This window comes from Bombina bombina, chromosome 5 (assembly GCF_027579735.1).
Source record: "Bombina bombina isolate aBomBom1 chromosome 5, aBomBom1.pri, whole genome shotgun sequence".
NCBI classification, from domain to species: domain Eukaryota; kingdom Metazoa; phylum Chordata; class Amphibia; order Anura; family Bombinatoridae; genus Bombina; species Bombina bombina.
This window is the reverse complement of record NC_069503.1, coordinates 295053791-295070788: the sequence shown is the minus strand read 5'-3', so window position 1 is coordinate 295070788 and position 16998 is coordinate 295053791. Positions and strand designations below refer to the sequence as shown.

The following is a 16998-nucleotide window of genomic DNA, read 5'->3' as shown; positions in this document are numbered from 1 at the left end:
CCACCAATCAGCAGCTACTTTATATATGCTTTTCAACAAAGGATATCAAGCAAATTAGATAATATAAGTAAATTGGAAAGTTGTTTAAAATTACATGCTCTTTCTAAATCATGAAAGAGAAAATGTGGGTTTCATGTCCCTTTAACTATCGGATTCAAGCTTGCTCTCTCATATGAGTCTGCACCTTTAGAGCTCCAAAGCTGATAATGTAGTGACATTAACTCTGTGTTATTTAAGCACAAATGTATTTCAGAAGGCAGTTGTAAGTTTTAAAAATTACTATAATTTGCGATTCGTGTTGTGGTCATAGTTTTTTTACTTAAAGGTTATATTTCAAACGTCCTTATGGGCTATTCTAGGATCACTGCCAGAATTTAAAAAGATTAGTAGAATAAATAACCACAGCTGCAGCTAAACTGCAGCAGGTGAAGTCTTACATGAAAATTAAAATACAGTTAATTTGAGCAATTTTAGTAACATTTATTCATGGGACCCAAACCCTTTTTTTACTATGTTAGAAAATCCTCTTTGGAATAGCCTATGGGTGTCTGGTTTAAAAATAAGTTAACTGTTCAGTGCCCACTGTAGCATTTAAATTAAAACCTTAAAGTGTTAATTTAAAAAAATTTTTAGAGGTTAGTTTTTTGGGGGAAAGGTGATTGTTCATATCCTAAATATTATTATTTTTTTTGGACTATAGAGGTGTTCCCCATCCAGCTATATATCTGTGGATGTTGTCATTATCAACCAGTGAGGAAATAATATCTATCATGGGTCATGCATATATTTTAAATTTCAAAATCTATAAAAATGTAAAATTTTTACTCATCCATCTTATAAAGGTTAATTTAAAGTAGACATCCATATGTATCACATTCACTAATCCATGTGTGTTAGTCCTATTGGCATTGATTAGATTGTGTGTGTGTATTCCCCCAGTCTTTCTCACTATGGGGTCCAATTATCAAGCTCCGAATGGACCACTGCTCCATAATTTGTCCGCCTGCTCTGAGACGGCAGACAGAAATCAAACTCGAATACGATTGGGTTGATTGACACCCCCTGCTAGCGTTTGACCGCCAATCTGCAGGGGGCGGTATTGCGCAAGCAGTTCTGGTGGACTGCTTGTGCAATGATAAATGACGACAGCGTATTGATGTGCAGCGGACATGTTACGCTACATCGTATCATGTCCGTTTGCACTTTGATAATTATACCCCTTAATGTTAAAAGAAATTGAAGATTTTTAATGCTCAATAACTGAAATTTTCACCTTAATTCCACATTTCCTTAATACCTTTTGGATCAAATGTTATAATCTGTTGTTGAGTAAGATTTTACATTGGTTTGACTTATCTACCTCAGTAAAGACAAGTTTGATTGGGTAGCATTTTCACGCATTGCCTTACCTTAAACTCCATATCCCCACCAGATGCAGTAAGCTTAAATTGTTAACTGTTGCATTAACATACAAAGAGATGGATGGATACAAAACCAATTGTACTATAACATTATTACACTGGAAGCATAATCATACTTTAAACAAACAAGTGTCAAAATCAAAGTTTTTTTTCCACAAATGCAAGAAGTAAAAATGGTGTACTTAAAGGGACAGTCTAGTCTGAATTATTCTTTCATGATTCATATAGGGCTTGCAATTTTAAACAACTTTCAAATGTACTTTTATCATCAAATTTGCTTTGTTCACTTGCCGCTAGATTTAGAGTTTTGCGGCCAAAGGGGTGCGTTAGCTACGCGTGCTTTTTCCCCCCCGCACCTTTTAAATACCGCTGGTATTTAGAGTTCACAGAAGGGCTGCGTTAGGCTCCAAAAAGGGAGCGTAGAGCATAATTTACCGCCACTGCAACTCTAAATACCAGCGGTGCTTACGGACGCGGCCAGCTTCAAAAACATGCTCATGCACGATTCCCCCATAGGAAACAATGGGGCCGTTTGAGCTGAAAAAAAACCTAACACCTGCAAAAAAGCAGCGTTCAGCTCCTAACGCAGCCCCATTGTTTCCCGAGTACCCCGAGTCTAAACACCCCTAGCCTTACACTTATTAAACCCTAATCTGCCGCCCCCGCTATCGCTGACCCCTGCATTTTATTATTAACCCCTAATCTGCCGCTCCGTACACCGCCGCAACCTACATTATCCCTATGTACCCCTAATCTGCTGCCCCTAACACCGCCGACCCCTATATTATATTTATTAACCCCTAATCTGCCCCCCCCCAACGTCGCCGCCACCTACCTACAATTATTAACCCCTAATCTGCCAACCGGACCTCACCGTTACAATAATAAATGTATTAACCCCTAAAACTAAGTCTAACCCTAACCCTAACACCCCCTTAAGTTAAATATAATTTAAATCTAACGAAATAAAATAAATCTTATTAAATAAATTAATCCTATTTAAAGCTAAATACTTACCTGTAAAATAAATCCTAATATAGCTACAATATAAATTATAATTATATTGTAGCTATTTTAGGATTAATATTTATTTTACAGGCAACTTTGTATTTATTTTAACTAGGTACAATAGCTATTAAATAGTTAATAACTATTTAATAGCTACCTAGTTAAAATAATTACAAAATTACCTGTAAAATAAATCCTAACCTAAGTTACAAATACACCTAACACTACACTATCAATAAATTAATTAAATAAAATACCTACAATTATCTACAATTAAACCTAACACTACACTATCAATAAATTAATTACATACAAATACCTACAAATAAATGCAATTAAATAAACTAACTAAAGTACAAAAAATAAAAAAAGAACTGTTACAAAAAATAAAAAAAATTATTTACAAACATTATAAAAATATTACAACAATTTTAAGCTAATTACACCTACTCTAAGCCCCCTAATAAAATAACAAAGCCCCCCAAAATAAAAAAAATGCCCTACCCTATTCTAAAATAAAAATTGAACAGCCCTTAAAAGGGCCTTTTGCGGGGCATGCCCCAAAGAATTCTGCTCTTTTGCCTGTAAAAAAAACATACAATACCCCCCCAACATTACAACCCACCACCCACATACCCCTAATCTAACCCAAACCCCCCTTAAATAAACCTAACACTAAGACCCTGAAGATCTCCCTACCTTATCTTCACCACGCCGGGTATCACCGATACGTCCAGAAGAGGCTCCGAAGTCTTCATCCAAGCCCAAGCGGGGGCTGAAGAGGTCCATCATCGGGCTGAAGAGGTCCATCATCCGACTGAAGTCTTCTATCAAGCGGCATCTTCAATCTTCTTTCTTCCGGATCCATCTTCATCCCGCCGACGCGGAACATCCATCTTGGCCGACGACTTCCTGACGAATGATGGTTCCTTTAAGGGATGTCATCCAAGATGGCGTCCCTCGAATTCCGATTGGCTGATAGGATTCTATCAGCCAATCGGAATTAAGGTAGGAAAATTCTGATTGGCTGATGGAATCAGCCAATCAGATTCAAGTTCAATCCGATTGGCTGATCCAATCAGCTAATCAGATTGAGCTCGCATTCTATTGTTCCGATCAGCCAATAGAATGCAAGCTCAATCTGATTGGCTGATTGGATCAGCCAATCGGATTGAACTTGAATCTGATTGGCTGATTTATTTATAGTGTAGTGTTAGGTTTAATTGTAGATAATTGTAAGTATTTTATTTAATTAATTTATTGATAGTGTAGTGTTAGGTGTATTTGTAACTTAGGTTAGGATTTATTTTACAGGTAATTTTGTAATTATTTTAACTAGATAGCTATTAAATAGTTATTAACTATTTAATAGCTATTGTACCTAGTTAAAATAAATACAAAGTTGCCGGTAAAATAAATATTAATCCTCAAATAGCTACAATATAATTATAATTTATATTGTAGCTATATTAGGGTTTATTTTACAGGTAAGTATTTAGCTTTAAATAGGATTAATTTATTTAATAAGATTTATTTTATTTTGTTAGATTTAAATTATATTTAACTTAAGGGGGTGTTAGTGTTAGGGTTAGACTTAGCTTTAGGGGTTAATACATTTATTATAGTAGCGGTGAGGTCTGGTCGGCAGATTAGGGGTTAATAATTGTAGGTAGGTGGCGGCGACGTTGGGGGCGGCAGATTAGGGGTTAATAAATATAATATAGGGGTCGGCGGTGTTAGGGGCAGCAGATTAGGGGTACATTGGGATAACGTAGGTTGCGGCGGTGTGCGGTCGGCAGATTAGGGGTTAAAAAAAATTAATAGAGTGGCGGCGATGTGGGGGGACCTCGGTTTAGGGGTACATGGGTAATTTATGGGTGTTAGTGTACTTTAGAGCACAGTAGTTAAGAGCTTTATGAACCGGCATTGGCCCAGAAAGCTCTTAACTCCTGGCTTTTCTCTGCGGCTGGAGTCTTGTCATTAGATTTCTAACGCTCACTTCAGCCAAGACTCTAAATACCAGCTTTGGAAAGATCCCATTGAAAAGATAGTATACGCAATTGGCATAAGGGGATCTGCGGTATGGAAAAGTCGCGGCTGCAAAGTGAGCGTTAGACCCTTTCCTGACTGACTCTAAATACCAGCGGTAGCCCAAAACCAGCGTTTGGACCCCCTAACGCTGGTTTTGACGGCTAACACAGATCTCTAAATCTAGGCGTTGGTATTCTTTTCTGAAAGCTAAACCTATGTAGCTCATATGCTAATTTCTAAGCCCTTGAAGTCCGCCTCTTATCTCACTGCATTTTGACAGTTTTTCACTGTTAGACAACGCTAGTTCTTGTGGGCCATTTAGATAATTGTGCTCACTCCCATGGAGTTAACTAGGAGTTAGCTTTGAATGGCTAAAATGCAAGTCTGTCAAAAAACTGAAATAAGGAGTCAGTCTGAAGAGGAATGTGGGAGTTATGCAAAATGGGGGAATGGGTAATAAATGGATTATCTATCTTTTTAAACAATAAAAAGTAGACTGTCCCTTAATTTGCTGTAAATTGACATTAATTTCAAGAGGCACGATAAACCAGAAAGTAGCCAAGAATAAAATATTTATATAGATACATGTGGTTTAGGTAAAGGGCTTTTTTGTTATTTTTTCCCTGTCACTAGCGCATCTGTTTTTATGTCAAATGTAAATATTTATTAATGTATCACATTATATGGCATATTAGTTTGTCATTTTTTGTTACACTGTTTTTCATGTTTATATGGTTTTGAATTTCTATTGTCTGAAAAAATAGTGATCCAAAATAATGGTACATTTTCAAAGTGGAAAACACTATAATTCAGTCTTTTGTGTTCATTCCTCAGGTTCAGGGAGCATTAAAGAGACAATGGATGCAATATAAAACTCAGCTGGGCCAAAGGCGAAGAGACCACTGCTCTATGCGGTCAACATCCTACACAGCTACATCAATAACTGAGGTTCCCATTTACCTCCATGATTCTAACTGTGAACAATTAAATGGAAAATATGGAGATGAATCAGAAATCACTGCATTAAATTCTGAAGACACGTATGCCTGAACTAATAGCGACATAGGAATACTGTTGATGGAAGTCTGAAAGCAACATTATTTTCTAAGGAATTAAAGCCTTTAAAATGAGTGTCAGTAAGAGGAATTACTGACAGTATTCACTGCATCAAAACTCCTCTGATGTGATCTTAACTAGGATGGAATGTGGTCTTAACTAGGATGGAATGTGGTCTTAACTAGGATGGAATGTTGGCTGTACTATGAATTGGAATGTTCGCTGTACTATGAATCGGAATGTTGGCTGTACTATGAATCGGAATGTTGCTACAATAGCATTTCTAAAGGATAGAGACATTCAGAAATTCCTAAAGAAAGGCTGGTTACAAAGAGTGCTATGACAAGTGGTGATTAAACATCTGCGTCAGTGTTTCTACAATTTATAGTCAAATTCATCATATTCACTTTCAGAATTATTCTATGTGTTATACAGTAAGATTTGCTCAAAGCATATGGTCATAATTTTAGACTATATTTTAGAGGGAACTTTTGACTGAGGGTCCAGAATATCTTCAATGGTCTCTAAAGTTATTTTTTTAAAATGTAATAGTTTATTAGATTATAGATATATAGAAAAAATATCCAATTTGTTTCTTTGAAAAGCACAGTGCACAATTTGAATAATTTTGGTGCTAAAGAATGGTTGAATGAATGGTCTCAAAGATAATTTTTGTTGTCTTTCTAGTTGTTTTCTTAAATGTTTTTTTATGCATTGTTTCACAATTAATTTATGTGCCATTGTTTCACATTTTTTACTTAAAAGGACACTGAATACAATTTTTCTTCTTTCATTATTCAGATAGAGCATAACTTTTAAAGCAACTTTCTAATTTACTCCTATTATCAATTTGTCTTTGTTCTCTTGCTATCTTTATTTAAAAAGAAGGAATTTGATGCATAGGAGCCGGCCCATTTTTGGTTGAGAACTTGGGTTATGCTTGCTTATTGGTGGGCAGATGTAAGCCTCCAATAAGCAAGTGCTATCCATGGTGCTGAACCTAAAATGGGCTGGCTGCTAAGATTTACATTCCTACTTTTAAAATAAAGATAGCAAGAGAACGAAGAAAAATTGATAATAGGAGTAAATTAGAAGTTGCTTAACATGTCATGCTCTATCTGAATCATGAAAGAAAAAAAATGTGGGTTCAGTGTCCCTTTAATCTACCATGAGAACCTTCTTTATGCTCAAAAAGAATTCTCTTTGACAATGCAATTAAAATTTAGATTTTAGTTATTTTAACAAGACATTAAACACCTCATGCTTTTGTGTAAAAAAGTTTGCATGGTCCAACACTCCCTATAAGGCCAAAAAGCAAAATCTGTATCCTACATTTTTAAAATGCTGCAAATTGCCGAAACCAGTTACTTGATTTGCAGCAATTGCAGAATTTATTTTTGGCCTCATAGGGAGCAGGTAAGAAGCTCAATTTTGCACAAAAGCAAAAGGTGTTTATTGTCCTTTTAAGTTATGATATGTTTTGGATTAACAAACTGTCTTTAGTAATGTAAAAGAATGTCTGAATATGTTTTGCTGGAATCAGGAGTTATTTTAAAAAGAAGAATATAGTTGTATTGATATGTTTAAAAAAATACAATGAGGCAGCTTTACAATGACATGAGCTTTAAGCTAATTCATAGCCAGAATATTAACCCCCCCCCCCCCCCACTTATTTTATTAAGTCTATAAAAGCTAATATTAAATATAAAATACAGAGGACAATACAAATATGTTCTGGGATTAATATATACAGTACATAAAAACTATTTACAGAGTAAACTATATTAAACTAATGTATTATATGCTCCAGTTTTCTGAGCTACTAATTTTCAATTATTTTTTTTTAAATAAAATTATATTTGTTATTTTATCATTATCTTTGATATTTCAGATATTTATATTATCAGTGTATAGGCTTAAGGGCTAAATAGTTTTAAAGAAATAGGGAAAAAACATGCAGAATGCAATAATGATTCTGTATATTATTATAATACAAAGTAAAGGGTACATACGTTATATCTTTATTTTTACATTATATAGCACATAAACACAAGCTGTACAGAGAATGACACTTATAAAATTATTTAGCTTCAGATTAGTGTCTCACTTTTTAAAATGTACACAACTGTACAAAATATATGCATTCAACATAATTAACATAATACATATCATCATGGTGTTTCATTTAAATTAATTAAAAATTATTTTATAAAATTTCTGTCTAGGACTGGCATTAACATTTTAAAAGAAAGTACAGCTTTCAAATGTTTTAATCTGGTTGCCGACAGGTGTCAGCTGTAACTTGTCATGTCATTTACTATGTATGTAATTAGTAAGTACACAAAATGTATTCTTGTTTCATTAATTCTAGTGGATGATGTGACCAGAAATATATCTCGCAAATCCATCTGCATGTTAACTGTTCATGGATGTGTTCACACAATTATGATATTATCACCATGCTATTAATTTGAATTTAATGGAAGCGTTCCAGGCCATTCTTAGATAATTTTACAATCAATAATTTGCAGCTTTATGACTTAGTCAAAGCCATGTACTCTTTTTTTTTTAAAGCATCATGGTAAGCCAATGGCTAAATAGCTTTTTTTTTTTATATATATATATAAAGAATACAAAATAAATCATAGTCAAAAGTAATTTATAATTGAGAAAATTGGATTTTCCAAATCCAGGAATATCTATTTTGAAGATCAGTAGAATATTTATCTGCAAATTCAGGCTTGTTTTTATAAAAGTGGAAGGCTTAATATAAATGATTTAGCTTTTGCTTTCCAATGTATTTATTTTTAAAATGATGTAAACAGAGATTTAATTATATAATCAGTATTAATCATCTTTTGGTCAATAAAATAAAAATGATTGGTCATCAATTTTGAAAAAAACATAACTGGTTCTACCAAAATAAAAGTATATTTATTGTAATGTATAAATGTTTTTCTTTCTTTTCTTTCTTTCTTTCTTTCTTTCTTTCTTTCTTTCTTTCTTTCTTTCTTTCTTTCTTTCTTTCTTTCTTTCTTTCCTTTTTCTTTCTTTCTTTCTTTCTTTCTTTCTTTCTTTCTTTCTTTCTTTCTTTCTTTCTTTCTTTCTTTCTTTCTTTCTTTCTTTCTTTCCATTTAGAATAAGCATTATAGCAGTACATACACCCCACCACAGAAGTATATTCATGTTTTATTTTAAATGTGCCTTGAATGTTTAAAGCCATTCATAGTGACCTTTTGTTACCCAATGCTTAAAAAGACATGAAACCCAATATTCTCTCTCCCATGTAAAATCCTGTATGCCAGATAGACCCATTGCTTTCTATAGAAGGCATCTTTCATCTCTCTAGAACTTACAGGTTCTGTCCTTTTTGCTATAGAATTCAGACTTTAGGCCCTGTGAAGTCTACACTATCATTTCTCTCCGAACTAGATAATCCTTGATTATCAGGCCCTTAGAATGTATTTAAGCTATCTGAAAAACTGAAGCGGTCAGTTTTTCAGTTTAATTTTAAATAGAAAAAATACAAAGTGCAATGTAATTTGTAAAAGATACAAATAAGTGTGCAAAGTATGAGCCTTACACAGAAATTGTCAAAGCATTATCAGAATTTGTAAAATCACAATTCTAAATATACTGCTGTATACAAAATCTATATGCATTAAAATACAAAATTGAAATTGCAAAGTTTAAATGTAATACAACTTTATCTAAAGTCTAAAGTAATATAAGATTCAAAGCACAAGATGTAATTGATACAGTTCTCTCATGTCATAAACTGCTATATTGCACTAGCCTTGTCTCTTCTTCACATACAGAAAGAGAAGTATAGCAAAATTTGCCCTTTTAGAATCCCTCAAGGAATCTCACAGTGCTGGAGGATCATTTTAGATTATCTGATCTGAAAGCTTTATATCTTTAGGCCTTTAGTGAGAGAAAAACTCCTCAGGGGAAATTTTATTTTCTAAAATTCTTTGATGGACCTTCCAGTACTAGACTCACTAGACCCCCACCAGAGTGTTTTAGATAATCAGACCCTATTGGCCCAATTCTGAAAAGCTTGCCAGCATAGAGAGAAATCAACTGTTTATTTTGCTGCACATTATATTGTAAAGTAAGTGTATTTCCTTAACATAAAGCATATTAGTTAACCTCCTTAATGAGATACACAGTTCCCAGGGTTAAAATTGCCTTTAAAACAAATCCTGCAGGCCTCTTAAACTGACAAGGCATTTTATAGAATCTCACCAGACCAGAGAGCTTTAGAGATTCATGCCCTATGTGATAAGAACGTAAAATATTTTTGCAAAATACTAAAATATATATCTCTAGTTTGCAGAAACCATTAAAGTCCACATTCAAATCTGTGAATCTACAGTTTGCGAAAATGAAAAATATTTGTACCCAACCCACCCTTGCTAAAACCCCCATGAACATTTTACCTTTATTGACCAAGGTATTTCTATAATTTAGATCAGTTGCAAGTTTTCAAATAAAAAATCAGTTAACTTCAATTGTTTCAGACCCTGTATGGATTAACCTGGTCTTTCTGTTCTGTCCAAAACACCTACACCATCATACTATGGGCATTCATTCCCTCTAAATTTTTTACTTTCTCTATTTAAATATTTTTTTATATACATTATAGTTTTTACGGTATATTTTTTGCCACCCCCAACTGTAATGATATCTGACACCTAAGCTTTACAGACCTACATGTGTACACTTTTGTATAAACGTGATTGCACATATACCCAACCCTTAGTTTAATACAGTTTTGCTCATTGACTTCTTGTTTTCACTTACCAACTGTAGTATGTAAGTTCACTTGGACAGACACAAAAAGCTTTTCAGTGAACTAGATTACCTTGTAGAAGGTACAACAGATGCAGATGATGAGAAGAACTCAGGAACTTCTACATAAGTGTTAACTGTATTGTAATAACTATATTGCCTGTTTTTTTCCCCATCTTTCTCCTTTACAATGTAAACTTGAGAGCCTTCCTGCCTAAAATATTTTATATGCACCTACTAAGTCAAGCAAGGTAGGCATACTTTTCAAAACATAAATATTACAGGGAGCACTTGAAACAATAAATAACATGTTCCAGTTTGGAAAACACTCTCTGCACAAACTTATCAAATGTTTATACATATGTTGTTTGTGTTATCTGAAGTGTGTGTGCATACATTATATATATAGGATGTGTACCTGGTCCAGTTTGAGAGTACAGTCCATTTCTCTGTTTTGTATGTGTCTAGGTAGAGTACATAAGGCCTTTAAACCCCTGTGTGGTTTCCAGTTTATGTGATTGAAAACATGCATTGTTTGAATGTTGATAAGGGACCCAGGAGGAAAGAGACCTTGACGTGGTTCCTGTGCTTGACCCTTTTGACCAGATGCGGTAACTAACTCTTCCATTGTTGCTTTTAATCTTAGCTGTGTACTTGCAAGAGAATGCCAGACTTTCTCTGTGTGTTGTATTGATTAATTGATTAATTTGTTTTGTAAAAATCCATATGGGCCTTGCACCCAGACTTGTCTGGGGTTAACTGCCTGGGTCTCTGGAGGCTGTATAGCTTGCTATGAGTGCTATTGAGCACCCAGGGCTGTGCATTTTGCAGGGTTATAGGATTTGTACCTGATTCCAGTTCTGTCCATTTCCACATTTTGTGTGTGTGTATTTATGTATTTATATACAGTATCAGACAAAAGTGAGTACACCCCTGACATTTTTGTAAATATTTTATTATAGATTTTCATGTGACAACACTGAAGAAATGACACTTTTCTACAATGTAAAGTAGTGAGTGTACAGCCTGTATAACAGTGTAAAATTGCTGTCCCCTCAAAATAACTCAACACACAGGGGCCTAGTTATCAAGCCGTCAACCTCAAATACGCTGGAATTCCGCAGCGTATTTGTGGCGAGGCTGATTCGCCTTAGTTATCAAAGGCTAGAGACCGGCAAAGGTAGAATTTTGTGACGTAAACTTCGATGCGCCGGACTCAGTCCGACACAGAACGATTCTTACGTCACTCCAGATGTTCCGCACTCAAGTGCGGCACAATCTGACTACTTTTGCTAGTTATCAAAAAACTAGCAGGTAAGCTCGGCACTTTTCCAGCCCAGCGTACCTGGTTTTCAAACCGCCACCCTGGAGGCGGCGGATCCGATAGGAATCAATGGGAGTCTGACCATAGCGAAAGTACAAGTTCGCTGCTGCCAGATATCCCATTGATTCCTATGGGAGCTGTCTACACCTAACACCCTAACATTTACCCCGAGTCTAAACACCCCTAATCTGTCCCCCTACACCGCCGCAACTAAATAAATGTACTACCCTCTAAACTGCCGCTCCCGGAGCCCACCGCAAGCTATAATAAACATGTTAACCCCTAAACCGCCGCTCCCGGAGCCCACCGCAAGCTACTCTATACATATTAACCCCTAAACCGCCGCTCCCTGACCCTGCCGCAACTATAATAAATGTACTAACCCCTAAACCGCCGCTCCCGGAGCCCACCGCCACCTACATTATACCTAGTAACCCCTATTCTGCCCCCCCTATACCGCCGCCCTCTATAATAAAGTTATTAACCCCTATCCTGCCGATCCCGCACCTCGCCGCAACTAAATAAATAGTTTAACCCCTAAACCTCCGCTCCCGGACCATGCCGCAACCTATATTAAATTTATTAACCCCTAATCTGCCCCCCCCCCACACCGTCGTCACCTATAATACATTTATTAACCCCTATCCTGCCCCCCACTACACCACCGCCACTGTAATAAATTTATTAACCCCTAAACCTAAGTATAACACTAACCCTAACACCCCCCTAACTTAAATATTAATTAAATAAATCTAAATAATATTTATCATATGAACTAAATTAATCCTATTTAAAACTAAATACTTACCTTTAAAATAAACCCTAATATAGCTACAATATAAATAATAATTATATTGTAGCTATTTTAGGATTTATTTTTATTTTACAGGTAACTTTCAATTTATTTTAACTAGGTACAATAGCTATTAAATAGTTATTAACTATTTAATAGCTTACCTAGCTAAAATAAAGAGAAATTTACCTGTAAAATAAAAACTAACCTAAGTTACAATTACACCTAACACTACACTATACTTTAATAAATTATTCCTATTTAAAACTAAAAACTTACCTGTAAAATAAACCCTAAGATAGCTACAATGTAATTAATAATTACATTGTAGCTATCTTAGGATTTATATTTATTTTACAGGTAACTTTGTATTTATTTTAGCTAGTTAGAATAGTTATTAAATAGTTATTAACTATTTAATAACTACCTAGCTAAAAGAAATACAAAATTACCTGTAAAATAAATCCTAACCTAAGTTACAATTAAACCTAACACTACACTATCATTAAATTAATTAAATAAATTAACGACAAATAACTACAATTAAATACAATTACATAAACTAACTAAAGTACAAAAAATAAAAAAATCTAAGTTACAAAAAAAAAAATACGTTAAAAACATTTTAAAAATATTACAACAATTTTAAGCTACTTACACCTAATCTAAGCCCCCTAATAAAATAACGAACCTCCCCAAAATAAAAAAATGCCCTACCCTATTCTAAATTAAAAAAGTTCAAAGCTCTTTTACCTTACCAGCCCCATCCGATCAGCCAATAGAATGCAAGCTCAATCTGATTGGCTGATTGGATCAGCCAATCGGATTGAACTTGAATCTGATTGGCTGATTTAATCAGCCAATCAGATTTTTCCTACCTTAAATCCGATTGGCTGATAGGATCCTATCAGCCAATCTTAATTGTAGGGACACCATCTTGGATGACGTCCCTTAAAGGAGCCTTCATTCGTCGGTAGTCCGTCGGTAAAGAAGGATGTTCCGCGTCGGCGGGATGAATATTGAAGATTGAAGACCCCGCTTGGAAGATGACATCGCCTGGATAGAAGACTTCTTCAGCGCCTCTTGGAAGATGACATCGCCCGGATGGAAGACTTCTTCAGTGCCGACTGGAGGATCACTTCATCGGATGGAAGATTTCTTCAGTGCCCCTTGGAGGATAACTTCTGCCTCTCCGGATCTCCTCTTCGGTTCCATCGCTGCTCGGCTGAGTGAAGACGACTCAAGGTAGGATGATCTTCAGGGGATTAGTGTTAGGTTATTTTAAGGGGGGTTTGGGTTAGATTAGGGGTATGTGGGTGGTGGGTTTTAATGTTGGGGGGGTTGTATTTTTCTTTTACAGGCAAAAGAGCTGAATTTTTTGGGGCATGCCCCACGAAAGGCCCTTTTAAGGGCTGGTAAGGTAAAAGAGCTTTGAACTTTTTAAATTTAGAATAGGGTAGGGCATTTTTTTATTTTGGGGGGGTTTGTTATTTTATTAGGGGGCTTAGATTAGGTGTAAGTAGCTTAAAATTGTTGAAATATTATTTAGATTTATTTAATTAATATTTAAGTTAGGGGGTGTTAGGGTAGTGTTAGACTTAGGTTTAGGGGTTAATAATTTTATTACAGTGGCGGCTGTGCAGTGGGGGGCAGGATAGGGGTTAATACATTTATTATAGGTGGCGACGGTGTAGGGGGGCAGGATAGGGGCTAATAAATTTAATATAGGTTGCGGCGGGGTCAGGGAGCGGCGGTTTAGGGGTTAAACTATTTATTTAGTTGCAGCGAGGTGCGGGATCAGCAGGATAGGGGTTAATAACTTTATTATAGAGGGCGACGGTATACGGGGGGCAGGATAGGGGTTACTAGGTATAATGTAGGTGGCAGCGGTGTCCGGGAGCGGCGGTTTAGGGGTTAATACATTTATAAGAGTTGTGGCGGGGTCTAGGAGCGGCGGTTTAGGGGTTACTAACTTTATTTAGTTGCGGGAGGCTCCGGGGGCGCCGGTATAGGGGGTAGAACAGTGTAGTTAGTGTGGGTGCTTAGTGACAGGCTAGCAAGAAAGCTGTAAAAAAGCCGAAGAGCAGCGAGATCAGATGAGTGATAACTCTCACAGTCCGCTGCTCATCACCCCGTACTTGGTGCACGGCTTTTTGACAGATTTTTTGATAACTTAGGCGAATTTTTGCAGGTCTGCGGCGGCGATGTGAGGCGAGCTTAGGCAGGCGTATTGGGCCGGCAAAGGCAGGAAAAGTAGACACGTTGATAACTACCCCCCACAGCCATTAATGTCTAAGCCATTGGCAACAAAAGTGAGTACACCCCTAAGTGAAAATGTTCAAATTGGGCCCAATAAGCAATTTTCCCTCCCTGGTTTCATGTGACTCGTTAGTGTTACAAGGTCTCAGGTGTGAATGGGGAGCAGGTGTGTTAAATTTGGTGTTAGCGCTCTCACACTCTATCATACTGGTCACTGGAAGTTCAACATGGCACCTCTCTGAGGATCTGAAAAAAAGAATTTTTGCTCTGCATAAAGATGGCCTAGGCTATAAGAAGATTGCCAAGACTCTGAAACTGAGCTGCAGCACAGCAGGCAAGACCATACAGCGGTTTCACAGGACAGGTTCCACTCGGAACAGGCCTCATCATGGTCGACCAAGGAAGTTGAGTGCACGTACTCAGCGTCATAGCTAGAAGTTGTCTTTGGGAAATACATGTCTGAGTGCTGCCAGCATTGCTGCAGAGGTTGAAGGGGTGGAGGGTCAGTGCTCAGACCATACACTGCATCAAATTGGTCTGCATGGCTTTCGTCCCAGAAGGAAGGCTCTTCTAAAGATGATGCTGAAGAAAGCCTGCAGTTTGCTTACGACAAGCAGACTAAGGACATGGATTACTGGAACCATGTCCTGTGGTCCGATGAGACCAAGATAAATTTATTTAGTTCAGATGGTGTCAAACGTTTGAGGCCGCAACCAGGTGAGGAGTACAAAGACAAGTGTGTCTTGCCTACAGTCAAGCATGGTGGTGGAAGTGTCATGGTCTGGGCCTGCATGAGTGCTGCCGGCACTGGGGAGCTACAGTTCATTGAGGGAACCATGAAGGCCAACATGTACTGGGACATACTGAAGCAGAGCATGATCCCCTCCCTTCAGAGACTGGGCCACAGGGCAATATTCCAACATGATAATGACCCCAAACACACCTCCAAGATGACCACTGCCTTGCTAAAGAATCTGAGGGTAAAGGTGATGGACTGGCCAAGCATGTATCCAGACCTAAACCCTATTGAGCATCTTTGGGAATCCTCAAATGGAAAGCGGGGGAGCGTAAGGTCTCTAACATCCACCAGCTCCATGATGGCAACCTGCTCTGGTGAACTCCATGCCTAAGAGGGTTAAGGCAGTGTTGGAAAATAATGGTGGCCACACACAATATTGACACTTTGGGCCCAATTTGGACAATTCCACTTAGGGGTGTACTCACTTTTGTTGCCAACAGTTTAGACATTAATGGCTGTGTGTTGAGTTATTTTGAGGGGCTAGCAAATTTACACTGTTATACAGGCTATACACTCACTACATTGTAGCAAAGTCTCGTTTCTTCACTGTTGTCACATGAAAAGATATAATAAAATATTTACAAAAATATGAGGGGTGTACTCACTTTTGTGAGATACTGTATATATATATATATATATATATATATATATATATATATATATATATATATATATATATATATATATATATATATATATATAAAATCAAAATCATAGAAGGGGTCCCAGCACTATTTTATCCAAAATACTTCTTCTTTATTGGTTTAAAAGGAAGCCAGTAAACAACAGCAATGTTTCGGGCCTTCATAGCCCTTACTCATGCTAAAGTGTACAGGTAGCAACATCCTTTTATAGCACCTGTGTAACTAATTAATTAACTCCTAAGTTCATTATACATCACCATTTGTGTGAAAAGAGCACCACCTAGTGGACACAGTAACAAAATCCTTTTAAATTTCATATATACCTGTCAGATTATTTTTACATATATAAAAGAAAGTTAAAAATATCATCATAGTTACAAATAAACAATTTCATGATATATTCATGCAAATAATAATTGGACCTCACTAATTAAAAACAAAATGGTTTAAATAAATAAATGTAAATTATAATCCTTATTTAAAACTACTAGATGTAGAGTCTCTAAATTTTTGATCCACCAAACCTCCCTCTTTTTTAGCATTAACTCCCTATCCCCTCCTCGTCTTAATTTGGGGATGTGGTCTATAACTTGAAAGCGGAGTTGGCTCACAGTGTGTCCTTCTTTTGCAAAATGGGCTGATACAGGAAGAGTCATATCCTTATTTCTAATACTTGACTTATGGGAACTAATCCTGTCATTTGGGGGGCGTATGGTCTCCCCCACATAGCCCCTCCGATATGGACATTTAAAAAGATAGACAACAAATTCAGTGTCACAGGTATAATATCCATTAATCTCCCTTTTTTATTATAATTTATCTGGGCTATATGTTTACCCCTGATCATAGAATTACACTGGGCGCAATTC

The 16998-nt window shown here is 36.4% G+C and overlaps 1 protein-coding gene across 1 annotated transcript in view; it reads left to right on the top strand.

The window, feature by feature from the left end:
* CALCR (calcitonin receptor) overlaps positions 1-6341 on the top strand; it is a 1065293-nt gene extending 1058952 nt beyond the window's left edge. The window contains exon 16 of the mRNA XM_053714051.1: positions 5295-6341. Coding sequence (XP_053570026.1) covers positions 5295-5510 — 216 coding nt within the window. The 3' untranslated portion in view covers positions 5511-6341. The remainder of the gene's footprint in view (positions 1-5294) is intronic.
* Positions 6342-16998: the final 10657 nt, after the last annotated feature.